This window comes from Hemibagrus wyckioides, linkage group LG13 (genome assembly GCF_019097595.1).
Source record: "Hemibagrus wyckioides isolate EC202008001 linkage group LG13, SWU_Hwy_1.0, whole genome shotgun sequence".
NCBI classification, from domain to species: Eukaryota; Metazoa; Chordata; class Actinopteri; order Siluriformes; family Bagridae; genus Hemibagrus; species Hemibagrus wyckioides.
The window spans coordinates 15,915,401-15,943,266 of NC_080722.1; the positions used below are offsets into that span (position 1 = coordinate 15,915,401).

Here is a 27,866-nt window from a genome sequence, read left to right on the forward strand (position 1 = left end):
TCTGTGAAATATATATTTTTTCTTTTTCCTAATCCCAGCATTGAAAAAAGCTCACCAAATTTACTTAATTTAAATACATACATCCATTCAACATGACTGTGCTGAGTTAACAGTTTGTTTTAGTATATCCTGGGTACCAGGTCCAGGCATTCAACATCATCTACATTACTGTGCACTAATCAGCCACACACATTTTAATTGGCTGGCCCGTGTGGTCCGATCCAATAGATGAGCTACTGGTGCTCAAATCACTGAAGAAGTTGATGCTAGTTCTGATAGAAAGGTGTCAGAATACACAGTGCATCGCAGTTTGTTGTGTATGGGGCTGCAAAGTTGCAAACCAGTCAAGGTGCCCATGCTGACCCTTGTGCACCACCAAGCGTCATGCTTTGGGCAATGAGTTCTGCCATCCATGTGGATGTTATTTTTTACATGTACTACCTACCTAAGCATTGTTGCAGACCATGTACACCCTTTCATGGAAATGGTTCATTCCCTGATGGCTGTGGCCTGTTTCAGCAGGATAATGTGCCGTGCCACAAAGAAAAAATGATTCAGGAACGGTTTGATAAGCACAACAACGAGTTTGAGATGTTGAGTTTGAGGTGCCTCCAAATTCCCCAGTTCTCAATCCAATCGAGCATCTGTGGGATGTGCTAAACAAACAAGTCCGATTCATAGAGGCCGCACCTCATAACTTACAGGACATTAAGGATCTGCTGCTAACATCTTGGTGCCAGATACCACAGCAATGGGTCAGGACTGTTTTGGTAGCAAACGGGGGACCAACCCAATATTAGGCAGGTGTTCATAATGTTATGGCTGATCAGTGTATATACTTGGTCACATATTTCACATAACTCAATCTAGTAATTAAAAACTTGTTGGAATAAAGCTCATATAAGCAATGCAATTATATTTGTTTGAGACCCTTAATATTCTTATGAAAGAAATGTTTACATAAAGTATATATTTTTGACAAACCACAAATTCAGACCGTGAATGACAGAGGTGTCAGGTCAGAAGTAGAGCAAATTTCCACACCAGCTCAGGTGCATCATGTCAGCATGCCCCATCATCAGGCGTGAAAGATATCGAACACGCAGCCAGAATTCAAGAGTTTATCTTCTTTCATAAAACGTTCATGTTGCTTGCAATAAAGGTTTATTTTTTAAACTAAAGAGGGTGAAGATCATAAATTCTTTAATCAAGATTTGTTTAATCATGGTTTGTTTAGAAGGCAAAAAAACCTTTTCAAATTTTACTTTAATAAACACACAACACATATTCTAAAACAATCTGTTTATTGTTAAGCACTCATGAGATTTGGTCCACTGTGTTCAATATTCATTCCAATAAGGGAGCAAAAAGGAGAAACAAAACAAACAATGTAAAAATACAGTACAAAAAGAGGCTTTTTTTTTTTCTTCTTCTTTCCAAAAACCCTGATTTTTGTCAGCTATTAGTTGAAAAATAATTAATCTTGACAGAGAACAGCATCTTAAACTTCCATCCATAATTCTGTGTTCTATTGAAAAGATAGGAAATCTTTTCAGGACAAAATATGGATCATGTCAAGATCAATGTTTAACCGTCTGCCATAAACTGGAGACTTGGCTTTTAGAGAGTATTAAACACAAAGGTCTAACCATGTGCAATCTCTCCCCATTTGATCAAACTACTTGGGGAAGGAGTCCAAGAAAATCCAAAATGTCACATGTTCACATTCAAATGAAGTAAACTCAAGTTGAAAATGACAGGGATGTGATTTAGTTGAGTGGATGACGATCTTTCTTAACTCCAACGAATAACCAGTGGCCAGGGTTAGGGGGATTCTGACCCTTTGATATGACCATTTGCAAACATCCTCATAATTCAGCGTGTCTGTAAGCCAAGTTTCTCTGCGCCACCTTCTCAGCTTACTCGCACTTCCTCTGATTGTCAACCTGTCAAGAGTGGAAACTGCTACCAAAACCAGAAAACACAACAGTTCTGTGGAAAGTGTCGATGTTCCACAGGAGAACATTCAAGACAACTGGAGCTGCATGCCACAACCAACCACATCAGCCAACAAAACAAACCACAAAACCCGTCCACCACCTTGCATCTATTTCATTATTAAAAGTTGTCTAAGTATGTATATAATTATCATATATTGAAAGAGAAAGATTATATATGTTCAGGATATTTATAATTGTATATATGTTTATAGTGTATAAGGTGCTATGCAAACAAAACAAAAAAAACCTTATGTATGCTTAGCATTTCCTCACAATACAGCCGACAATACATGAGCTTGAGGACTTGATCAGAACCAGGCAAGAAGTTTGGGCAGGTAAAGCCTTGTGTATGGAAATATAATCATCCACCAATTATCCACTAAATCCACCAGTCATATATCAAAGGTAAAATAAAGGCACATGGTGGATCCTACCATTAGGATCAGCAACAAAAAAACATTCGAAACAATTCAGAAGAAAAAGCAATATTGTATGACCTCTTTGTAAACTCGCACTGTACTTTATTTTCTAGCCCAAGAATAAACTAATGAACATCTCAAAACCTCAAGCACATGTATCTACACAGTACCTCCTCCCTAAACCGACGGTCTCTCAGCATACATAGACTATTCACTGTTATGTTTTATGTTCATACATTGATACATATACTTAAGAGAGAGTTATACATTGCAATTAACATATACATATATCAATAGAATATAGGAGGATAAACAGTCAATAATAGTAATCATTATCATAATCATAATAGTAGTAGTAGTAATAATACAATCCCTCACTGAAGCATACATTAAGATCATTCCAGAAACCCTTCTAAAGAAATTAACGCGTGTTGCAACCCAGATAACGCCCCGACTCAAATTCATAAAGCTCTCGATATTTCTAAGGTGTTAGGTGTGCTAACAGTAAGATTTACAGCTATTTCTTTCTTTGAGTTGTTGATGTAGGCTGGGGGCTACCTCAAAAAAAACTGACCTTTCTGGAATGACCCTCACAGAAGCGAGAAGAAAAATCACTAGTCATCTAATCAGCAATACAAGTCATATAGCATAGTTCAATAACAACAGATTCTATGTAATCAATACAAGGTCAGGCTATATTTAATTAAGCTTTAACTGCTAGGTTATCAATAATCATTAGTAGTATAGTAAATATGTATGTCCACCATACGTATGGACAGGACTTACTAAAAGTAGCAAGGTATATCATGAGTGTGTGTATATATCTATATATATATATTTATATATATATTTTTGGTGGGAATATAATTACGTATAGGCACACCCTGTCAAGTTTTTCTGCCTAAAGTTCTCCAAGTTCAATTTCATTCAGGTTCCTTGCCTGAAATGAGTAAATATGAGTTATAGAGAACTACTGTGACTTTTTTTTGTCCAAGTTGAACTGTTTAGAACTCATTTTGAATATAGACAAGTGAGCTCCATGATGGTTCAGGGTAAAGAAGCTCAAATGAGTCTAATTCCAATCATTTATGCTTCTTAAACTTCAACACTATGATAACAGTGAAGTCATTTATATCTGACTGGTCTGATCATGTTGTACTACAGGATCAGACTATTATCCAATCACTGTCCCCAATTACTCTCTCGATTTATTACAAAACACTGCCCCTTTCACAGCTCACTCGGTGCAAACTGAATGTAAATGCAAGTTTGGGCACGCAAGGCTGGATGGTAGAGATAGACAGGCAGCAAACCTACATGCTAGTTCTATAAAGAAACAGCCAGACAGGCAAAGGATAACTGCTAAGGTGTGTTCAATACATTTCACAACTCTTTTGGAGGGCTTTTGCTGGCTACACAATCACTTTCTTCTGCCAATATGGCAAAAATACAGAGTAAGGAACTACTCGTATATTAAACTGGAATAATTTGGAATTAAAATGACCTCACATTACATAGGCTGTCATTACTCGTTTGCATACAAAACACACAGCCATGTGTAATTACAACAAACGTATCTGGGCATGAATGATGAAGCATGTGTGTTTGTGTTCACTATCACCGTGTTAGGCTTACAGTCAGACTGTCAGCAGGAGATTACAGTGCTTCCTAGAGTTGCACTGAAGGGAATGGAGAATACAATCTGACTGATTCTCGTGACAGGAAGCCTCAGCCAGGTAGTCACAAGGGCTACCACTCGACGGTTTGGTGGGGGTCACAGTTCACCACCTCCTGACATGCGCTGACCAGCCTGTTAATCAAAGCCACACACACAATTAATCAGACATCACACTATAAAAACTAGCAAGATCAAATAAAGCCTTGGCTAAGATAGCACAGATTCCACATATCCCATGCTGTACACACCCCAGCAACAAGTTAGTTCTTGTGAAGTAGATTTAAGGTTCGATTTCTTCACTCATCAAAATTATAAAATTAAACCCTAAAAATCACCCACCACCGAGTCAGTATAGTCAGCTGGCATGACATTCTGTTTTTCTTCAGGAGGTGGGGTCATCAGGGGGCCATCTGATCTACGGTTCTGATTGGTCAGTGATAGCCATAAATCATACATCTGCTGCATGTCTCTCACTGCAAGCAGGATAGAAAAACAATTTTTTATTTTTAAAACTGAAAAACAATAATGGAGCTTTACTTTAGACAAAAAAAAAAGGCAAGACACTCACAACTGTTGTTCTTCATGTAGGTCCACACATCTCTTTCTTCTGAACTGTGCGCAAAAGAGCAGTTCCCAATGTAGTGGCACTTCTTTTGTTTCATCACGTGTACACACATCTAGAAACAAAGATGTTATGAATTTGAGGCTTACTGTTCATTTGCTTTCCAACGTTCACCGCACTTAAAGAAAAAGACTATGATGTGTGTAGTCACCTATATGGCTAAGTACAAAGAAAGAGCTCAGAACTTACATCATACTGCTGGGGGTAAGTTCGAGAGAATGGCAGTGGACGTACAACTACCCACTTTTTCTTTTCAAACGATTTTACCAACAGTACCCGGCGTTCTTTAGTCCAGCTGGAAATAGGAATGAGCAAAGGAGAGGGTATGACTTGAATGCAGTAAAACAGAGATAAAATACAATGTTATTTTACATACATGCTGCTAAAATCATACAGATTCCAGATGTTTGTATGTATGTAAAAAATAATTTCTGACAGTAGAACTATGTTGCATTCACCATATTTCCTATGGGAGTACACAGGTCAGATTTCAAGATCAGAACTAAGAATTTAATTGCCACCAGGTTTCTGGGAATGAATCATTATCTCTATCTAATAACAAAGCATGAAACAGTTTTTTTAATTGAAAACCTTGGCTGTGCAATAAACAGCATAAGACCTAGTAGTAGGTTCACCTGTGTTTGGCTTTTGCAGTGCAGTATTTCAGTGACTTGTCCGGTTCATTGACCTGGCCCTCTCTCCAGCATTGGCCACACACAAACTTCATCTTGAGGTTGAGCCCACGGCCTCGGCCACATGTGCCTCCTCCTGAGCCTCCACCTCCGTCACCACCCACTCCGACCCCTCCTCCTGTCCCATAACCAGCACTGCTCACAGAATTACTGCTAGTGCTGCTGGCTTGATGAGGCACATGCATGGGCTGAAAGTTGGGAAGATAATTTATCTTAAAAAAAAAATTGAAGCATAGAACTGCATTTTAATGACAACTAAAATATGAAAACATTATGGAAGATTGAATGAAACAAAGATGATGGGCAACTAGCTAATTTTAATGTAAAATGAGTTAGGTGACAGTCCTCTCTTAAGAGTCACAGTCTATGAGAGCCACACCTTCTGTCTTTGTGCATTCTGCTCCAGTCTTTGCCAGTGTCTCTTAGACTCCTGCACCATCTCCTCATGGGTGATACCTGAACACACATTTATACAACATGGGGGACGATGTTAAAATTTCTCCTCTTGTTCTTGATTTCAGCTTTCTGCACATGACTTTATGCGGCTTATTTAGATAGATCTGTCATTTTATCCCATTCAACAAACATTTGGGGAAATTTGTTTTTTATTTTTTGGGAACATCCAAATACATGGTAGGGCAATGTCATGTGGTTAGATATACTGGAAGTGGATGAAGTGATTTCATCTATGTCTAGATTTCCTAAATTGTGGAACAATCTTTAATTTATTTTTATAATGTTTACAGTATTTAGGCAGATGCCTACTTCGATCTCAACTTAGCAGTATTCAGTAGTCTTTATCAAAATCTCTTCTTTATACTAAGAGTATGACAAAACTTCTCAACTGTGATAAAAGAAATGCCACCATATAAATTCCAACTTCTGCCTTTCAGGCTTGACCCTGTTCATTCATTCGGAGTCCATTTTTTATTCCATTTTTGTTTTTCAGGCTTTATGCTGATTGTTTATTTTGTGCTCCCTGTCTGTGTACTTGAACTTTTACAGAGGTTTTTGGGCGTCACTACAAGCAAATAAGCTGTGCATGTTACAAGTGATCAACATATGCAAAAGTATAAAGAAATCAGCTTTCAAAAAATTCGGTGGATTTTAATTTGGTAGGTTTGGCTTACACTAAGTATTTGTGCATGTTGTACCTGTGTCCTGTTGGAGCACCCAGCACTTGAGTTCAATAACTGAGTGAGCGAAAGAACAGCTGTCTTCCCTCTGGCAGCCATAGCGCACCTCATGGCGGCATACGTCAAACTGGCAGAGTGGATGGAGTGGGCGAATCTTACTGTAGCGCACGTTGGCTGAGCGTACCACATGCACTAGGCACCTGCCATTACACATGCAACACAAACAGACACACAAATGTATTAGTGGGCACAAACATACTGAGAAAAGTCTACATTATTCCAAAAATCACAGTCATCTAATTTAAAAATCATGTGAGTTATAAAAGTTGTACAGGAAAAACAACAATCAGAGAGGTGGCTCACTTATTATCATCAAAAGGATGCTTTGCAGTCAGGTTGGAGCAGACACCAAGGTTCTCTTTGCTGCGCTTACTTATAATACGAGGCTTACTGTCAAAACATTCCTATAATAAAGGAGGAGCAGAAGAGGAATCGGATATCAGATTCAGGTATCAAATCAATGTACAAAAATAACTTTTAATGTATAAGGGGTTTGTGGTGCAGTATTAAACTACCTCACAGAGGAACATAAACATGCCCATATGAATTTGCAATAAGCGAGTAACACTAAGTGCTCGTCTTTCATTTGTGCCCAGGGGGTCGAATAGCAGCTCTCGACTTAATGCTCCTTTCCTCTCCTGGGTCCAGACATCTATCTCCTCCTGGCAATAGGCAAATGTGCAGTTTTCTCCATACTGGCATTCCTGACGCTCCTGCACTTCTGCATGGAGAGGTTCCAAAAAAAAAAAAAAAGCATCAGCAAACTAATACAAATCAACTGGACTTAACTTTTTGTGTCAAAGTGAAATGGTAACTTTGTTTATGAAAAGAGGGCTTGTTAAAGTTTCTGCAGTAAAGTGAAATACCTTTGCAAAGAACAAATGCTCCAAGGAAGTTATTGCGGGCAGGGCGAGGTCGTATCCTCTTCCAAGTGGTGTCTTCAGACGATTTGAGGCGACAGAGCAGCACATCTCTCTTACAGCGATGCGCTGCGTCAGGCTGATACTTGTAATCCATGACTCGAGGACCTACATCAGGAACGAATATCAAAAATCGCTTATTAAGCCCATTGTCGATATAGTACGTTGAATATAAATGCATTATAGACAGATGCGTCACACACACAATACCTATGCGACTGTAGCATGCATGACAGGCCTGTCTGAACTCATGGGTGGCAGCCAGTGGATTCTGGGACAAGAGGGAAAGGTTGGTGGCAGCTGAGCCATTCTACAGGATCATACGTCAAAAATAGTTTGTTGGACAAAATATACTTTATGACCAAAACGTGAACAGATGAGCGGCTCTCTATAAGGAGAAGTGAAAGATTGATTAGTGAGTAAAATAGCAAAATGTGCTCACCGAGTGAGTGGTACTATGGTTCCGTAATCCAGAGAAGAAAGTGCTTGAGACTCTTCCTCCTGAGTATATCAAGAGGAAATAGGCAAAACGCTTCATCATTAAAATCTTAAAGTTATGCATTTATTTCAATGTTAAACATGCATCAGGATATAAATAAGAAACAAAAGGAATCTCATTAAATATCAGTGATATCTGGTCTACTGATGTATTTTATCCTTTGAGTGCGTACAATGTCACAACATACAGGTTTTGAAGCATTTAAACATAATAATAGTGATTTTGCACATCATTTAACAGATGCTTCCAAAAAACATGCTCAGATATTGAATCGGTATTAATGCTTTCCTACAGCTAACACAGCTGTAACATAACATTACCTGGTAATGTATACTCAGAGAGAGAATCGATTCCTTGTGTACTGAGTGATTCAGCTCTGGCCCTCCCAACAGCCTCTCCAGACCCAGCAGGGTAAGGGATGAGAGACTCCAAGGCTTGTGAGCTCTCACTCTGGCCAAGTGATGAAAAAGAGTCCAGCTGAGTGAGGGGGTTCATAGTGGGGGCAAAATAAGGGGGAGTGAGCGGGGATGAAGGGGCTGGAAGAGCAGAGGGGTAGGTAGTACGCAACCCTACCACTGTGTTTGGGAGGTTAGTAGGAATGGCACCTTGCACAGAGTTCTAATAGACAGAGAAAGTAAAGAGTTAGTTGATTAACAAAACAATAATAATGCATGATGTCAATTACAACCATAAAAACAAACATTAAATGTTAAATGAATATTATAAGAATGATTAATTTCTAGAAAATATTTGACATATTGCTATTTTGTGATAATGAGATCTGTAGTCTAACTGTAATACTGTATGTATATTTCACTAGAAAGACACAAATAATGTGTTCATTCGGTAGCTTGATGTCAATACAACACTTAAGAATATGCAGAACACATGAACATGCTACCAAGGGTTGTGAAAAGACTGCTGAAATCTGTTCAGGCCTAAGATCCTAAAGTGCTGATCATGGACTCACCACGGTGACCTCAGCTCCTTTTTCCAGCAGACCTGAGTTAATCACACATTCACCCATATCCTCAGACACTGGCACAGAATATTGCACCTGCCCTGTGGGCCCCTGACTGGGGCTCTCAGGTGTGTCCTGGGGAACTATAGGAGCCAGCGAGGGCATTGAAGGGTCATCACTGACAGGAATTGGGGTGGCCAAAGGTGCAGGGATGCACTGGGCACTGGACAAATCTGGGGATCATCCAGAACCAGGGTCAAACACACATTTGACTATGCGATTATTCATTCAAATGTGTATTCGCATCTAAAAACAAAAAGACATTTCTACATATACATTTGAATGTCTCTGAATGCAGCTGTACCTGAATTCATATCGTTCAGCGACTCAAGACCATTTGAAGATGTCTGAAGAAAGTTTCAGTAGAGGAAAAGTTGGACTAAGTGACATTACATAAATTGACATTACACAAATCTGAAGCAGACAGAAGCCTATACTTGCCTCCCCTCCAGATGGTGCAGTTTCACCATTACTTGCTGGACCAGATGTTGTGGATTCAACCTGAACATAAACATTTTTGTAATGGTTACAAGCTTCCTCTAAAACCTTGAACTGTCTTTTATTCAAATTCCCACAAATACCATACTGAATGAGTCTACATTACATACCTGAGGACTAACATAGGCCTTGCGGATTTTCAGGCCAAGTTTGCTGGCCAGGTCCTTAGCCAACTCACTGACTTGTCTGTCCTGTATTGATTGAAAGATTAAAGATTCTTTCAAACATACTCATGAGACAAAACAGCAAACAAGCCAGTGATTTTTTTGTACACTGATTCAAATTATAGCTTATAGCAAAGACTTAACAAAATGTCATTTTTCTCAGTGATTCAATCCAGGCTACAAAAATCACAGAAGCGAAGTATTAAGCATTACACTAGTGAAAGCTTGGCTAGTGAGCTAATGCACTCCCCATCATACAACAGCTATCTGTTAGGGCTGTTATCTGCAAGTGCTTCTTCTGAGACTTGTGAAGCCATATTTTCAAATCTATTTCAAACACATTACAAGGCAGCATACCACACAACAGAGCTAACTGACAAAAAAAAAAAAGAAGCTAACATTTCCGCATACATGATCTCACCACTGTTAATTCCTGTGCATAGCTTTACTTCTACCTCAAGCCACATTTATAAATAGCCAGATAACAGTTAATAATCTGATCTCATTGGGCAAGCCATTTAATAATGCACTTATTTGCAGTTTTGATGATGCACGCTTGCCTACAAGCCTGCCGTATAAAAACAGTCCTGTAAGGGAACGTACTCATGTTACACGGCTAGCTTCTCATTATGGTAATGATATTTCCATGTCTATATGCTTAATTTTATTTACATGTACTATGCATGCAAATGGAGATTTTCAACAGTGTCTGTTTTGCCTGTATGCAATCTGCAACTGGAATAAATTCAACTGGATTTATTCAAAGTCAAAAGTCTTTGCATGTCAACATATGCAGGATGGACTTACATGAGGGGCAGCAAGCAGACACCCAGTGCCACACTCATAGGCCTCTCTGAATCTGCCCAGCTCTCTCAAGCACAGGGCCTTCCTGTAGAGTGCTCTCCGGCTGCCCTCAGACACAGCCAGTGCACAGTCACAGTCCTGCACCCCTTGCTCATACTCTTCCTAAACAAGAGAGGAAACCAATGATATTTTAATCAGAGCATGAGCTCCACCTGAAAGGAGACAGGCACTTTCACACTGCGAGATTAAGGGTGCAACATGTGACATGATCTATGCACTTACAAGGCTATAGTGTGCAGCAGCTCTGTTCACGTACAGACTTTCAAGCAGTTCTGGAGGAATGACCAGTGCTTCAGACTGAGCATATCGAGCTACGTTCACTCCTTCGCTGTAGTGCACAGCTGCTTGCCTCCAATCTCCCTCACGAAACACTGTGTTACCTTCATCCAGCAAGTTGCAAACTAACTGAGTCAAAAATGTCTGCAGAGTAGAAAACATGAGATTATTCATCAAAATGACTAAACACAGATTACTTTTTCAGAAATGATGCACAATAAAATCACACACTGACCTCATAACCATCTGGATCAGGGAAAGGCAAAGATGACCTGCGGAACCATAATATAACATCACTAAACAGCCAAACTGTAAACTGTGAAATACAGTAAGTAAACAGAAAGCAGTAAAAAGGCATACTGTATGAATCCCAGGGCCTTCTCTATTTCCTCCTTGCGCTTCAGTCTCTCTGGATCCATTGCTACACAACGAAGGAGTAATGAAAAACAAAAAAAAAAATCATTAATTATTAGCCTTTAGTACATTGCATTAGAAAAATAACATGCAACAACAACGTAAAAATTCATTGCGTCCTAATCATTAAGACTTTTGCCACATTTATGGATGCTATTTTTTTTTTTTTGCATAGTATACAGCTATTCATTAAAAGATCGTTTAGATATGTGCAACTTTCTAAACACTGCTTTCCAACAGTGAATTAAGTGAAATCAATCAAAAATAAATAAAACAAACATCAAATCTCGTGGCCTTAACTTTTAATTCCAAGCTGTTTTTCACACACCGCGCATGCGCGAGGTTGCTCTATAACTAGAGATAAGGGAAGTTTTTTTTTTGTTAATGAACAATTACAACCTCGTTCTGTACGCCTCGCGTTTTTTGGATCAATTTAAAGAATTATAAGACAGAAATGAAGCACCCGCAGAGAAAAAACCCCAAAATAAATGTTTACCCCCGCTGCAAGAAGCGAAAACTACTACACAGGGCTGCAGCTAGTGAGCTGTATGGTTAGCTAGCGTGCCAGCGACATTAGCTATAGTTATCTGATCTCTTCATAGGCAATAGTTCACTGTTGTAAATTAGCCAAGCAGTTTAAGATCAAAATTCATATGTAGGTGAAAATCCATTTCATTAACCAGTTTAAGGATCAAAGTATCCGATGTGTCCAGTCTTGTAATAAACTGGCGCTAGCTAGCAGGCTACATTCCCGGAGTGGGCCTCTAACAACACGGAGGCTAACAACCATCTCGTGCGTTAGCTAGCTATCTTATTTCGGCAGTATCGGCAGATTGCATTGCTTTCTACTTACACAAAAAATACACTTAAACGCGCATATACCTACAGGCATATCACAACAGTACGGCGTTTATTATTATAGTGTAGCATTAGCTAGGTTAGCGTCTGGCAGTAAGTTGTGCATATGAAATCAAACGCCAACACCAGGATCATATAAACTGCTGGTTCTCATGAAGACGGATTGCGTTAGCTATCTCCAGTTAAAACAAATAAATAGTTTTTTCAATTAAAGCAGGTAACGATAACAAAAGCCGTCTAGACAGTGTTAATTAAAACAGCAGCGTGTTTTGTGCACATTAGCTCACCCACCTAGGGCAAATCGTGTTCACTCTCCCACAATATGTTTTAAACACCAATGAATTCCGTGTAAAAAGAAAATTAATCTGGAAGTAAATCTCAACTTTTGTATTTTTTCTCCTCCTTAAATCATCCTTTTCCGAGTATCCCTTTACCCAAAATGAATGTTCCCAAATGTAGACGAAACATGTGAGACTTCCCTGTCGATTTCTCCAAGTTGTGCCCAAGTTGAATTGGGCCGGTGAGTGGAGACGGCGGGTCCTAAAGAGAGACGATTGAAAGAGCGTTCTGAAAATACCCGACAGTAGGTGGCGCTGTTACAGGCCCAGCTCAAACACTATATATATATATATATATATATATATATATATATATATATATATATATATACACCGATCAGGCATAACATTATGAGCACTGAAGTGAATGAGACTGATCCTCATCATGGCACCTGTTAGTGGGTGGGATATATTAGGCAGCAAGTCAACAAGCCTAAGGATTTGAGTGAGTTTGATGAGGGCTAGATTGTGATGGCTAGACGACTGGATCAGAGCATCTCCAAAACTGCAGCTCTTGTGGGGTGTTCCTGGTCTGCAGTGGTCAGTATCGATCAAAAGTGGTCCAAAGAAGGAACAGTGGTGAATCAGTGACATGGGTGGCCAAGGCTCATTGATGCTAGTGGGGAGCGAAGGCTGGCCTGTGTGGAACGATCCAACAGACGAGTTACTGTTGCTCAAATTGCTGAAGAAGTTAATGCTGGTTCTGATAGAAAGGTGTTCGACCAGTCGCAGTGCCCATGCAGACCCCTGTGCACTAAAACAAAGGGCACATGAGCATCAGAACTGGACCACGGAGTACGTGGATGGCTGGGTGCATGTGAGTCGCTTACCTGTGGAACACATGGCACCAGGATGCACTATGGGAAGAAGGCAAGCCGGCGGAGGCAGTGTCATGCTTTGGACAATGTTCTCCTCGGGTCCTGCCATCCATGTGGATGTTACTTTGACACGTACCACCTACCTAAGCATTGTTGCAGACCATGTACCCCCTTTCATGGATACTGTATACCCTGATGGCTGTGGCCACTTTCAACAGGATAATGCAGTACCACAAAGCAAAAATGTTTCAGGAATGTTTTGATGAGCACAGCAATGAGTTTGAAGTGTTGACTTGGCCTCCAAATTTCCCATTTTATGCAAGTATTTTCCAAACAATTTTCAAAACTAATTCTAAATTCTTGTATAACTGATATACATAAGCATTTATACTTTTACTCCCTACACAAATTGGCAGGTTTTAAGGCAAGGTATCAGATATGCAAATGCAAGGGAAACTGCAATTCTATTTTTGCAGGCTCCAAACATTACACAAATTAAGAAAAATAGCAGGGTTATTTTTTAAACTAGCTCTGAAACCTGCAGCAAGGTACCCATCTGAATGGAGAAGTGTACTCTTATGCTCTGTTCCTTCCTTTCTGGTGTAGCTCGTTTAAGAAGAGTGACTGGTTAACTTAACCAGGTTAAAGAACACCACTGAACTGAACACTCACAGAACACTATTCTCAGAATAATGTGTGGAGACGTAAATTAAAAAATAACTTTGTCCGCTGTTCCATTAATATGAAAATAATTCATTTAAGAAATGTATCCTGCAGCCAGCCACTAGAGGACCTCAGAGACATTTTGGTTTTGCTTGTACCTCATCCACACCCATATATACAGATATACAGTCAATGACCTGCAAAAAGTCCTTGTCTGGCTCAGCATCTAAGATAGGATACCTTTCACTGCTTAGCAATCTGTGATATCTGGCAATAAATCAAAACTGTTTTGTTTTGTGGCCCTTTACATTTGGCAAGCACCATGGTGTATGAAACATGAAATGAGGAATAAACACATACTATTCATTCACATTTCAACATTTTGTTTTTGTCATTGTTTTTTAAGTCATGTTGTTTAGTAAATTAGACTAGAGAGGATATATACAATTAGAAATAGATAAAAGGTTGAATGTCTAAGGCCTGGTAGCTAGACTCTAGTCCAATGGTCTTACTTCAGATAAATAATTTACATACACTAACCAGGCACAACATTATGACCACCTGCCTAATATTGTGTTGATCCCCCATTTGCTACCAAAACAGCTCTGACCCATCATGGACTGTGTATTCTGACAACTTTCTATCAGAACCTGCTTTTGCTTCTAACACATCAGCTTTGAGGACAAAATGTTCACTTGCTGCCTAATATATCTGACCCACTAACAGGTGCCATAATAAGGAGATAATCAGTGTTATTCACTTCACCTGTCACTGCTCATAATGTTATGCCTGATCAGTGAAAATACATGCATCAGACTACAGAAGCAGCGCTGTTTCTTGCTTAGAAAACTACAGTCACTAGGCCAAGTTTTAAATACATGTCTAAGATAGCTTACGGGTTTTGGGCAGGGGTTTGTCAACAGACAGCAAACAGGAACAGTTCTGTGTGAAAAGTAGGAAAAGTGTGTGATATTGATTTCTGTGCTTATATTGATTTTTCAAAAATAGTCTGTGTATGGTCATTGAAAACCAGTGCTTTTTATTTTAAGCCTTGTTCTGCAATCAGTTGTGTAAATGAAAAAGTGTAAATGTCATAGTTTGAAAAAGAACAAGTATTTGACCCTCATGATTTACTCTATTTTTGATTATTTGCCACACTAACTGATTTCATTTCCTTGTACAACATATATGATAAGACTACAAAAATGACTGAAAATAGTTATTAAACACGGACAAGGAAGGAAACAGGTTTTGCAAAACACTGATGTAAAAAGTAATTGACCCCAAAATATAAAAACTAGCTGTGTGACCATTACTCATAGCATCTGCAGTTAAATAACAGGAACAACTTGAATAACTACTTCTGATAACTGGAGATCAGTATTTCACATGACTGTAGAGGAATTTTGGCCCATGCTTCTTTGCAGAATTGCTTTCAACTTCCCATTTAAAGTACCGTAATACTGAGGCAGAAAATAGAATTCATTATTCCACCAACACCATACTGCAAAAAGTTTTGGTATGTCTGCCTACATGCACATGAATGTAATATGGAGTTGGCCCGCCCTTTGCAGCTAGAACAGCTTCAACTCTTCAGGGAAGGCTTTCCACAAGGTTTAGGTGTGTGTTTATGGGAATGTTTGACCATTCCACTAGAAGCGCATTTGTGAGGTCAGGCACTGATGTTGGGCGAGAAGGCCTGGCTCACAGTCTCCGCTCTAATTCATCCCAAAGGTGTTCTATCAGGTTGAAGTCAGGACTTTGTGAAGTTCCTCCACACCAAACTCTCTCATCCATGTCTTTATGGACCTTCCTTTGCACACTGGTGTGCAGTCATGTTGGAACAGGAAGGGGTCATCCCCAAACTGTTTCCACAAAGTTGGGAACATGAAATTGTCCAAAATGTCTTGGTATGCTGAAGCACTGAGTTCCTTTCACTGGAACTAAGGAGCAAAGCCCAACCCCTGAAAAACAACACCTGATTTCAATGATTTGGAGGAGTGTCCCAAAATGTTTAGCAATATAGTGTATTATGCCAAGTCACCCAGGCTCTGAAACAGGACAGTATTCTCACAACATCATGCTACCACCACCATACCTGAGGGATGGCATGAACTTCTTATTGTGAAATACTGTTTTAGCTTGATGCCAGCTCAAAAAAATTTCCACTTATGTCTCATTAGTCTACAAAACATCATTCCAAAAGGCTTGGGGGTCATTCTTTTCTTTTCTTTTCTTTTTTCTTTTCTTTTTTCTTTTCTTTTTTCTTTTCTTTTCTTTTCTTTTCTTTTCTTTTCTTGGCAGATGTGAGACCAGCCTTTGTATTTCTCTTCATTACCACTCCACCTTGTAATATTCTGTCCATTTTGTAGACCTAAACTCATTGTTGATCAATTTATATTTCCAGCAATAAACAGAGCTGTTACTCCGTACAGATTTGTGATAGATTTCTGGTTTTAAATGTATTTATTTATTCATGCCTATGAGACAAAAAGAAGGTTTCTTGTGTTCTGTTTAATACTGTTCTGTTTAAATGGGACTTTTATTAAATACAGAAGCGTGCCCGCTGTTGCTAAGCGCTGCCGGAAGTAGCCCGATGTTTACACATTTTTGTTCCGCAGGAAAGCAACGGTAAAGCAATTAAAATCTGGATAAAGTAATAATAATAATAATAAAAATGCAAGTGTTTAATATGTTATTTATATGTTTATCAGTGTTTTACCAGGCATGCACCAAGATGACCTGCTTGTTGTAACTGTAACTAGCTTTGAAGCTAATGTTTAAAACGTGTGTCTGTTGTTTCACAGCTTTACGGTTAAAGCAAAGGCTTGTACAGCTGTTTCTGTAACCATGAAATACTAACATTAATATCGGAGCATCTGTGGCATGTTATAACGGCTTAGTAAACTTTGTAGATGTCTCATTGAAAACAATCTTTGCTTATTTTGCTTTATTTCTCTTTAGAGTTACACTAAAATGCCCCTTTTTGGCAATACATTCAGCCCCAAGAAGACACCACCCCGGAAATCAGCATCTCTCTCGAACCTCCATACAGTAAGGCATGATCACTGTGACTACACTAAATTTTTTTTTTTTATAATTCTTCAGATTACTACTACTATTAACAATTATAATATATAATATGTCACAATAATGCAATCAATATATCTATTCATAGTAATAATGGTGCACACACACACAACACTTCCATTATTTACTCAATAAATCTATAGTCTACTAGACACACATTTGCATTTCCTACAGTTGGATCGATCCACTCGGGAGATTGAGTTAGGGCTGGAATATGGAGCCCCTGTAATGAATATCGGAGGACAGAGCTTGAAATTTGAAGATGGACAGTGGATTACAGGTAAGGCTCTTCTCCTGATTCCAAAAAAAGAAGCTCCTGTTGCTTAATTTTCTATTATTCAATGGCTTTTTTGATAGTGGTGTGTTTAAAGATTGCGCTTTGTCACAGAGTCAGGAGGTAATGCGTCCAGCAAGGAGGTGCAGAAACTGAAGAAGAGGAATTTGCAATTAGAAGAAGAAAACAATCTTCTGAAACTTAAGATTGAACTTCTGTTAGATATGGTGAGTTTCCTCTTCAGCTTTTACAGGTACTCTGTGTTGGCAAAAGTTTTAGGACACCCCTCCAAATCATTGAATTCAGGGGTTGTGCTTGGCCCCTTAGTTCCAGTGAAAGGAATTCTTAATGCTTCAGCATACCAAGACATTTTGGACAATTTCATGCTCCCAACTTTGTGGGAAAAGTTTGGGGATGACCCCTTCCTGTTCCAACATGACTGTAGACCAGTGCACAAAGCAAGGTCCATAAAGACATGGATGAGAGAGTTTGGCTGAGTCCTGACTTCAACCCGATAGAACACCTTTGGTATGAATTAGTGCGGAGACTGTGAGCCAGACAAAAACTGGGACATCTGCCTTTACATGCACATGAAATTAATATGGAGTTGGCCCACCCTTTGCAGCTATAACAGCTTGAACTCTTCTGGGAAGGATTTCCACAAGGTTTAGGATTGTGTTTGTGGGAATTTTTGACCATTCCTCTAGACTCACATTTGTGAGGTCAGGCACTGATGCTGGACGGGAAGGCTTGGCTCGCAGTCTCTGCTTTAATTCATCCCAAAGGTGTTCTATCAGGTTGAGGTCAGGACAGTCAAGTTCCTCCACACCAAACTCACTCATCCATGTCTTTATGGACCTTGCTTTGTGCACTGGTGCACAGTCATGTTGGAATAGGAAGGGGCCATCCCCAAACTGGTATGCTGAAGCATTAAGTGTTCCTTTCACTGGAACTAAGGGGCCAAGCCCAACCGCTGAAAAACAACACCTGAATTCAATAGTTTAGAGGGGTGTCCTAAACCTTTTGGCAATATAGCGTATAAATAATCTAAAACAGATGACATTAAATTAACGCTTATATGTAATTTCCTTAAGAATGTAATTGTAACGCAATAATGAATAGACAGTGCTTTCTGACTTGGATTTTTGGAGGTTTGATCCTGTTTGAACTCCATAGGAAGGGAACCCTTGTCCCTGAATTCTTCCAAATACATACTAGAGCTGCTGTTGTAATAGACAGTTAGTTAGTTAGTTAATTAGTTTGTTAGGTAGGTCTATTAGATATCATCATTGTAGTTTGCAATCTGTCCAGATTATTCAGTTAATTAATTAGTTTATTATGGATAATAAACAATGCATGTACAGATATGTAAAGATAGCCTAGGATATTTATTATGAATCTGTAATTGTATAGAAATAATACAGAATATACAGTATAGAACAGAGCTGCAGGATAATTACAGGCAGTACAACATTATTAGCCTAAGGGAGTAGTATAGATTTCAGCAAATCCCTGAACCTGCTGGTTCTGGCATGACTGATCCTGTATCTCCTCTGGAGGAAAGTCCCTGATGATGTTTTGTGTGCTACACCGACATCTAGTGTGGTGAAGATTTCTAGTGGCTGCTAGTTGTGCACTAAGAATGTTTTGGGCGAATTTCACATTCTTTGGAGGCTTTTCTTTTCAGACTTTGTTGGCCTTCACAACCACACTGTGAGAGTTGGTCAGGATGCTCTTAATGATGCCAATGATCCTCCGTTATCCATATTATTCTTCTAATTTAAACCATTTAAAACAGACTATACTTTATCACTTGCTCTATGATTTTAATCGAAGAAGAAATAATGTATTTTCTGTTCTTATTCTGTAACATACTATTATTTTTCCTTCAACATATTGACTGATATTGACATCTCATCTCTATTAGCTCTCAGAAACCACAGCTGAGTCACATCTAATGCAGAAAGAATTAGACGACATGAAGAGTCACTACAAACCAAAAAAGTGACGGGAAGCATGGATTTCAGCTGATTGTGTTTTAGATGCAAATTGTTTTGTTTCTTCATAGAAATGATTTATCATATTTAAATACGAGACTTCACTTCTTGTGAACTTTCATGTAAAATTGTGATTTTTTTACTGTTAAGATGTTTGTTTTAAACATTTTTCCTTCATTCATTGTATAAACAATAAAAAATATTTTCGTAGTGATGTATGAGTCCTCTTTCCTTTAATGGGTCGCTGTGAATGTTTTTCAGTGTTATATATAGAAAGAAGATAAGAGAGTCTGACATGGACTTAGTTAAAATATAAAAGCAAGATAATAGAAAGAGCTATACTATAAGGCCAAACAGGATAACAGCTATTATCATTACATATCAACCAAAAAAGTCAAAGTATGAGTTGTATAGAGCGTACTGAAGTTTTACAGTTAGGTAAAATGATCCCTGAAGGCTAAATCAGTCAACACTGTATTCTTCTCTGAGTACACTACTGCACTGTTTGGTCAGCTTTTAAGACAAGGAGATTACTGGGGTTGTGTGTGTTCTAAAATGTGCACACAGATTTGTGGGGATTGTTGTATGTGGTATGAAGCACGTACAGTATGGGTGAAAGACTGCTTTTTTTTATTGCAGTGGTTCCGAAAAATGAATGCAATGTTTTCATGTTCTTTCATGTTTTTAATTAAGGTTACATGAATAATATTTAATATTTGTTTTTAATTTGCTGCTTAAACAACATGCACACTGTAACCATACAGCATTGCAGCTAGTATCAGCCAACTAGCTTGGTAACTAGATTAAAGTAATTATCAGTAATAACAACTAAACAAAGATTGTATTTTCTAAGGTTATAAACAGACAGTTTAAGAGAAATCAAGAGAAGGGAAGCTACGTGTGCAACATTTTTAGTCATTCGTAACCATGAGCAATGACATATTTATAATTAAACATGTTGTACATCTCCTTATACACTGACCAGACATGACCACCTGTCTAACATTGTGTTGGTCCCCCTTTTGCTGCCAAATCAGCCCTGACCCATAATGCATTGTGTATTGTGACACCTTTCTATCAGAACCAGCATTAACGTCTTCAGGAATTTGAGCAGTATTCCTTTTCTGGCACATGGTCGCAGGAGCACATGGTGTGCGATGAAGGTATTTACTTTGGTAATCTAATTTAAAATGACATTAACTGTAAATTAAAAATATATCTGCATGCATGAAGGCATAAAGAAGATTTTTGTCGTGCTTTAATGTTTTTTTGGTACTTTGCATGTTCAGAAAATAAGTTTTTCTTTTTGTTGCCTCAAGGCAACGTTGTGTGATAAGGGGTAGTTTTTAAGGAAGTTTTTGCTGACAATGTGTTTTGATGTCATCACAAGTATTTATGCAGAATATAAAAATATTTATTTTCTTTTTTTTGATTTAATTTTACTTATTTTAACACATTGTTTCAGAAAAATGGACATAAAGTTGTTCTGTGGAAAGTAAGAGCAGAATTGGAATGTTAGGCAAATCATATCTGACAGTGAGGAGGAGTGGAATGGAGAAAAAAGGTTTAAGCAGAAGAGGAAAAATTATTTTCATTTAGGGTTTGGATTGTTGAGCTCATTTGTACACAACCAAGTCTAATGAGTTGATTTATTTCCTGTAGTAAAATGGTTCTGACAGGTTTATGCAGCAGACAGCATAAAAAAATAGTAGTCAAATGTCACACTGTTTTATTTTTGTTGTGCTTTCACTGGCACTGGAAACTTACATTTTGTATGTTTTTATAGATAGTCAAGATAGATGTAATACCACGGAGGATGATGAAGGTGAAATTCTGTCTGAAGATGATGAGGTTCTTCCTAAACCCCACGATGGAAAACATGTCTCACCACTGTGCCTCCAGTTCACCCTGAATGGTTACAGATCCCTCCATCAGATGGTGAAATTCTGTTTCAAACTACTTGTCTCTGATGACCTCTATGATCTTATTGTTCATGAGTCAAACCTGTACAGCATCCAGTGAAACCCTGCCAAGCCCCTTAACCTTCTTCGGTACTTTACTCCACATGTCATTATTCGTTCATCCAGCTACCCGCATGTTTTGGAGCCAAAGTAGTCGCGTTGCATGTGTTGATGATGTGATGTCTCCGGTGCGGTTTTCTTTCTTTTTTATGTAAAGGGTTAAGTCGAATACCTCCGTACATATTTAATGACCTTTCACAGAAAAAAAAACCTTTGGCAATCAAACAGGCTCAGTCTGGCATCTGATTATTGACTTATTATTATTAGTTTATAGCATCCAATGAGGTTCATTATAGTATTAAAAAAATCATGTTGATCTAACATCAGCTGTGATATTGTCAGGATACACAACAGTTAGCATTCTAGCTATGGGTGTGTGTCTGAATATGGACTGCAGTGTGGATCTTGAGGATGAACATCCCTGGTCCTGTAATGTGTAATGTGTAGTATAACGTTTCTATACACTGGAGTACACAGAAAATGAGACTCCTTTGCCAGCCTAGAAGACATGAACTCTATCTAATTTGAAAAGGCATGTTCGAGACAAGTTCACTAACATTAACTAGCTACATTTAAACTGTTTTCTTTGCTAATGCAGCTTGCAGTAGCTAACAGATTTGGCTAAGCAGCAGATCAAATTTCAATTCAATTTATTTGTATAGCGCTTTTTACAGTGGACATTGTCTCAAAGCAGCTTTACAAAAGAAATTTAAGCTAATGGTAAATATTGCAAAAAGGGCACAATAGTTGAGGAGAAAAAAATACTTTTCACCTGAAAACATAACTTCAACCTTCGTTTTTTATGAGTACATTCATAAAAAAGAGAGATTTCATTCTAACCTGAACTGCTGTCAGGGCCATGCTGACCACCTTCTGACCAATCCCAATGAAGTATAACTTTTAATGTCAATACTGCACATACTCATCAAATAAAAGTCCATCAAGCGGTGTGTAATAATATTTCTGTGTTTTTAATTAAAATCCATATTTTGGTGTGATTTATACACATGGGTTTGTGCATTCTGACTTTTTGAGGCTTTATTATTATGGTTTTAATATGGAGTAGGCCCGCCCTTTGCAGCTGTAACAGCTTCAACTCTTCTAGGAAGGCTTTCCACAAGGTTTAGGAGTGTGTTTATTGGAATGTTTGACCATTCCACTAGAAGCGCATTTGTGAGGTCAGGCACTGATGTTGGATGAGAAAGTATGGCTCATAGTTTCTGCTCTAATTCATCCCAAAGGTGTTCTGTCGGGTTGAGGTCAGGACTCTTTGCAGGCCAGTCAAGTTCCTCCACACCAAACTCACTCATCCATGTCTTTATGGACCTTGCTTTGTGCACTGGTGTACAGTCATGTTGGAACAGGAAGGGGTCATCCCCAAACTGTTCCCACAAAGTTGGGAGCATGAAATTGTCCAGAATGTCTTAACGACACATTCTTTCACAATTGTTTGGAGAAGCAGTCTGCATGCCTAGGTGCCTGATTTTAAACACCTGTGGCCATGGAAGTGATTAGAATACCCGAATTCAATGATTTGGAGGGGTGTCCCAAAACTTTTGGAAATACAGTGTATAAACACAACTAGACTGAAATATACCAGTATGATATGCAACTAATTGTAAAACATGAATTAGCTAAGGAAACCAGTAGATATCAGTTCATACCAGGCTCAGCAGTATCACTCTCAGTTATGATCAGTTAATTAAATAAAAAATTCATTAGGCAAGAGGAATTTAGGGAGAAACTTGTCAATTAACTGATGAGAAACTGAACAACTGTGTTTACTCTAGTGATCCACTGTGGGCCAGCAGAGCCAGCATCCAAGCACACCTCCTTTAATGCATCAGTTGCATTTCTGGGTTCAAAATGTGAGTTAAAGCAGGAAAATCACCAAACTGGATGCTGGCCTTTCAGGACTGGAGTTTGTACCTACGGATTAGTTTATAATCAGGGTCCATCTGCTGTGTGACAGACATACAAACATGTGTTTTAAATGTGGGGTTGGTTGTCTGTATTGAACCAGGGCAAGAAGACACACAGTAAGGAGTGTGAGTGTGAGAGAGTGTGTATGCATGAGAGAGTGATGCAGAGAGCAGTATGTCATCCTTTGCTTATACTGTATCTGCATGTAGACATACAGTAGGGTCCTTTCCCAGACAACCAGATCACAATCCTACTACATCACAGACAAACCAGCACAGCTGCACACACATACACACACACACATTTTTAATTATAAGGAGATTATCACTACTTTTTTTGTGGGACTGTTGAAGTCCTTTTAAGTCTTTTATTCTCACATTCTTACATCTTACATTCTCTGATGTCTGACAGCTGGGTCTAAGTTCAGCGTAGCTTGGAGTTGCTTCATTCTCTTCATTCGTAGTAAGTCATTTTGCATAAAAGCAACCAGCAAATCTACTAGTGAATGCTGCTAGAAAAATGACAGTGATCTGAAACACACCAGCAAGTCCACCTCTGAATGGCTAAAAAAAAAATATAATGTTTTGGAGTTAGCTACCTAGTCAAAGTCCAGACTTAAATCCGATGGAGATTCTGTGGCATCACTTTAAACAGACCGTTCATGCTAGAAACCCTCCAATGTGGCTGAATTAAAACAATTTAAAACAATTCTGCAAAGAAGAGTGAAGCAAATTTCCTCCAGAGTGATGTGAAAGACTCATTGCCAGTTATTGCTTATGCTTGACTGCAGTTGTTCATGCCGAAGGGGCCACAAACAGGTTATTAGGTTTTGGGGGCAATTACTTTTTCACATAGGGCCAGGCAGGTTTGGACAGTTTTTTACCCTTAATAAATGATATCATAATTTAAAAATTGCATTTTGTATTTACTCGCATAATTATCTTTGTATAATAAAATTGATGATCTGAACCATTTAAGTGAAAAAAAAACCTTTTATTTTTACACTGTATATATATATATATATATAATATATATATTTTTTTATATATATAAAATTTATATATATATATATATATATATATATATATATATATATATATATATATTTATATATATATATTTTATTTATTTGCTGATTTTATATAGAATAATATTAAATAAGAAATAAAGCTCAGGTATTTAGAGATAGACGGCCATGTTTTTTTTTAGAGGGGGGGGGGATCACTGCGCATGGGCACTGCGCAGCGTCACAGAACACTTTACGTAATGTTTGTGTTTAAACTGTGTTTCCTTTTAAACATTAAGGTGTTGTGGTTGTGAAGCAAGACTTGGATTATCCTTTGTGATTTTTCTACACTCCTGATTTCTTCTTACTCCGCGACTGGACCTGACTCTTACACCGACTCTACAGCAGTGATGATGAACTTCGGAGGAGGAGCCGCGCTTCAGCAGCACCAGGATGTGGAGCCCGAGCCCGGATGGAGCGGACTGGACGACCCCTGGAACGGTCAGTTTCTGACTTTTCTCTTTTTGTCTTAAGTATAAAGTCTTTTAAACACCGCGGTATTACAAAAAAAACGCAATCGGGAATATCGTTTTATTTGGTTAGATGATTTGGAGAAAATCTGTTCGGCTAATCGATATTTTGCTAATCGCTTTACGGACACAATCATTATGCTAAAGCTAGCGGACAAAGCGGCAGACTCCAGTGAAACGAGCAGGGAAGAAATCAACAGTGTTAATGTTTTCAGATATGTTCAAATCAGCTTTTTATATGTTAATTTAACGCTTATTAAAGTTTACTAAGACAAGCCGAGGAGTATTAGCAAAGATTACCTAGACGGCTAGTTAGCGTGATGCTAAGTAATTGTTTTTCACTGTTCCTAGTTTTTTTAAAGAGTGAATAAAACAAGTTAAAATGTTTACAGTAACATGATCTATTTTATTATTTGAGCGATTTTTCATTGTCCGTGTTTGTGGAGTTGTTAAAGCGGAGAGAGGAAGGGGCTGTGAGGAAAGGCAGCTAGCTGAACAAAACCAATCGCTAGAAATAAATGGAGCTAGTGTAGCAATGTAGAGTGCAGCTTAGGGAAAAATATCAAGCTGTTTGTTTCACTTCTGTTCAGCAAGGATTTGTTTATAGCTGTAATGAATAAAATAGTTAGGAGTAGTGTCATTTACGATAAAGGGCAAATTTTTGACAAGAGACACAAATGGACTCAAAGGGGATGTAAAGCATTGGAGTAAGGAACTGATAAAGAAACACACTGTCATAGAAATGTAGTTTAATCTGCATTGTTCTTGGGAAGATACTTTTGAGCATCGAGAAGTGACCAGTGTGAGTAACAGTGAAGCCGTGATAGCGTAAGTAACTCCTGTAAATGCAGAATATAAATACTGAGTTTTTCTGCACTGTTATAGGAAGATTACAGTAATATAACTTGTGTAAATATGTCTTGTTTTGATAGGGAGGTTTTCCTGCTTTACAAAATATACACAGTGCTATTAAAAAGGGGTTTCTGCTTCTTTTTATGAGATGTTTTTCAATGTGCCACATTGTCTGTTTTTCTTCTTTGACACAGGGACACAGAGGGAGACGTTTGTGTTTCCACAGGATGAGGACGATGACAACTGGCCTGTGCTATGCCTCTCTCCTGTTTGGATGCCAACACCTGTGGGGAGCCCATCCCCACCTATGAGAGGCCTCTCTCCTTTATGTACCCCACCACCTGTGAGGAGCCCATCCCCACCTAGGAGAGGCCTCTCTCCTTTATGTACCCCACCACCTGTGAGGAGCCCATCCCCACCTAGGAGAGGCCTCTCTCCTTTATGTACCCCACCACCTGTGAGGAGCCCATCCCCACCTAGGAGAGGCCTCTCTCCTTTATGTACCCCACCACCTGTGAGGAGCCCATCCCCACCTATGAGAGGCCTCTCTCCTTTATGTACCCCACCACCTGTGAGGAGCCCATCCCCACCTAGGAGAGGCCTCTCCCCTTTATGCACCCCACCACCTGTGAGGAGCCAATCCCCACCTAGGAGAGGTCTCTCTCCTTTATGGACCCCACCACTTGTGAGGATCCCATCCCCACCTATGAGAGGTTTCTCTCCTTTATGGACCCAACCACTTGTGAGGATCCCTTCCCCACCTATGAGAGGTCTCTCCCCTTTATTGACCCCACCACCTGTGAGGAGCCCATCCCCACCTATGAGAGGCCTCTCTCCTGTATTGATCCCACCACCTGTGGAGAGCCTCTCTTCTGTATGGATCCCACCACCTGTATGGATCCCACCACCTGTGGGGAGCCCATCCACACGTATTAGAGACCTCTCTCCTGTATGGATCCCACCACCTGTATGGATCCCACCACCTGTGGGGAGCCCATCCACACATATTAGAGGTGTCTCTCCTGTATGGACCCCACCACCTGCTATGAGCGCATCCACACCTATGAGAGGCCTCTCTCCTGTATGGATCCCACCACCTGTATGGATCCCACCACCTGTGGGGAGCCCATCCCCACCTATGAGAGGCCTCCCTCCAGTTTGGATCCCACCACCTGTCCCACGCCAGGGCATAAGGAGGAGGAGGGACGAAGAGGATGGCAGTCAAGAAGCCCCTCCGAGTAGACGGCAGCATGTGGATCAGGATGGGTAGCTGGATTTCATCAGGAGGATCGTCCATCACCTCTTATCCATGATGTGTGGTAAGTATGTGTGGTAAGTATTTCATCCCTAGATTAAAGCATTAGTCTTTTTTAATAAATATGTAATCCTTTTTAAACATGTGGGGGGTGAGAATCTGCTTGATACCTTCTTGTCTGTTGTGTTGAAAAAAAAAAAAAAAACATTTTGGAGCTAACTATGTAACCTGTTCCCAAAATTTTCAGTAGACCCAAGAGCCCAGTGTTCATGCTCAGGCCTCTTCTGTAGTTTTTTTAAGAACAGCTCTTACGAGCTCATAGCCCATAGTTCATAGCTATATCATTCGGTCACTTCATGAATCTCGGTGTGATTGCGCAGGCATCCAGAGGATTCTTACCACCGTCTCTAGCGTAATCTCTAAATGTAAATCATTTTAATGATAGAATTGTGGTAAGATTAAAGTAGTTATGGCATTTAGTTAAAAATGTGAGTCTGTTTTCTTGTATATTTTGCATTTGCATTTAGTTTGTGTTAAATGTATAGGATTTTTATAATATTAATGTTGTTACTTATGTATATTAGCCTAATTTATATTAATAAATAAATATAATTTGTATTGTTGTAGAATCATGCATTGTTGTAAATATGTAAATATTACATTTTTAAGATTTAGATTTTAATATTAAGTTTTACAAATGTAGTGTTATAAAATGTTAAAAAATATAAAATATTAATATCTGTAATAAGTGTACAGTTTGTCATTGCTTGTAAATAGTTAATACATTATTTTTGGTTTAATACACACATGTCTCAAGTGTCTTTTTTTACAACACATCATAAACATTTCTCATTTGTTTCTCATATAATTACACAGTAAAAAGAGTACAGTATTGCTGTATTACATATCAGTATTTTTCTAAAACAACAGCCATGTTACTGTGTAAAATGCTGTCAGAGAGAGAGAGAGTGTGTACTG

At 38.9% G+C, this 27,866-nt stretch overlaps 3 protein-coding genes across 7 annotated transcripts; 2 read left to right on the forward strand and 1 right to left on the reverse strand.

The window, feature by feature from the left end:
- Window positions 1-1,287: 1,287 nt before the first annotated feature.
- Window positions 1,288-12,553, reverse strand: zc3h7bb (zinc finger CCCH-type containing 7Bb). Of its 5 annotated transcripts, none has more exons than XM_058406353.1 (22): window positions 12,413-12,553; window positions 11,210-11,270; window positions 11,085-11,121; window positions 10,796-10,993; window positions 10,517-10,675; window positions 9,656-9,736; window positions 9,489-9,548; window positions 9,352-9,394; window positions 8,997-9,220; window positions 8,347-8,644; window positions 7,970-8,028; window positions 7,738-7,837; window positions 7,474-7,635; window positions 7,123-7,328; window positions 6,911-7,011; window positions 6,566-6,747; window positions 5,791-5,867; window positions 5,355-5,599; window positions 4,909-5,014; window positions 4,666-4,774; window positions 4,437-4,570; window positions 1,288-4,229 (listed from the first exon to the last, which is right to left on the reverse strand). In XM_058406353.1, exons 2-22 carry the CDS (start codon window positions 11,266-11,268, stop codon window positions 4,194-4,196), a joined length of 2,676 nt encoding a protein of 891 aa, XP_058262336.1. In that variant the 5' UTR covers window positions 11,269-11,270; window positions 12,413-12,553; the 3' UTR covers window positions 1,288-4,193. The 5 variants fall into 5 exon arrangements, with proteins under 5 accessions (XP_058262336.1, XP_058262334.1, XP_058262337.1 ...); XM_058406351.1 differs by having other exon boundaries at window positions 5,355-5,623; XM_058406354.1 differs by having other exon boundaries at window positions 5,355-5,623; window positions 7,738-7,798; window positions 11,085-11,128; window positions 11,208-11,270.
- A 3,926-nt stretch (window positions 12,554-16,479) lies between these two features.
- cby1 (chibby homolog 1 (Drosophila)) lies at window positions 16,480-19,515 on the forward strand. The gene is made up of 5 exons (XM_058406781.1): window positions 16,480-16,571; window positions 16,905-16,994; window positions 17,205-17,310; window positions 17,419-17,531; window positions 19,232-19,515. Exons 2-5 carry the CDS (start codon window positions 16,917-16,919, stop codon window positions 19,310-19,312), a joined length of 378 nt encoding a protein of 125 aa, XP_058262764.1. The 5' UTR covers window positions 16,480-16,571; window positions 16,905-16,916; the 3' UTR covers window positions 19,313-19,515.
- Window positions 19,516-24,473: 4,958 nt separating this feature from the next.
- Window positions 24,474-27,516, forward strand: LOC131363373 (uncharacterized). Its single transcript, XM_058405825.1, has 2 exons — window positions 24,474-24,752; window positions 25,828-27,516. The coding sequence occupies exons 1-2, from the start codon at window positions 24,662-24,664 to the stop codon at window positions 26,901-26,903; spliced, it is 1,167 nt and encodes a 388-aa protein (XP_058261808.1). The 5' UTR covers window positions 24,474-24,661; the 3' UTR covers window positions 26,904-27,516.
- Window positions 27,517-27,866: the final 350 nt, after the last annotated feature.

What these genes read in the sequence shown, in the direction of transcription:
- zc3h7bb (XM_058406350.1), bottom strand. Translation starts at nt 11,268, where the DNA reads ATGGATCCAGAGAGACTGAAGCGCAAGGAGGAAATAGAGAAGGCCCTG. An exon ending in CTGCACCATCTGGAGGGGAG is followed by an intron (nt 9,395 to 9,488) that starts GCAAGTATAGGC and finishes AACTTTCTTCAG; the next exon opens with ACATCTTCAAATGGTCTTGA. An exon ending in TGCATGCTACAGTCGCATAG is followed by an intron (nt 7,636 to 7,737) that starts GTATTGTGTGTG and finishes TTCCTGATGTAG; the next exon opens with GTCCTCGAGTCATGGATTAC.
- cby1 (XM_058406781.1), top strand. Translation starts at nt 16,917, where the DNA reads ATGCCCCTTTTTGGCAATACATTCAGCCCCAAGAAGACACCACCCCGG. An exon ending in CTCTCTCGAACCTCCATACA is followed by an intron (nt 16,995 to 17,204) that starts GTAAGGCATGAT and finishes CATTTCCTACAG; the next exon opens with TTGGATCGATCCACTCGGGA. An exon ending in AGATGGACAGTGGATTACAG is followed by an intron (nt 17,311 to 17,418) that starts GTAAGGCTCTTC and finishes GCTTTGTCACAG; the next exon opens with AGTCAGGAGGTAATGCGTCC.
- LOC131363373 (XM_058405825.1), top strand. Translation starts at nt 24,662, where the DNA reads ATGATGAACTTCGGAGGAGGAGCCGCGCTTCAGCAGCACCAGGATGTG. An exon ending in ACTGGACGACCCCTGGAACG is followed by an intron (nt 24,753 to 25,827) that starts GTCAGTTTCTGA and finishes TCTTTGACACAG; the next exon opens with GGACACAGAGGGAGACGTTT.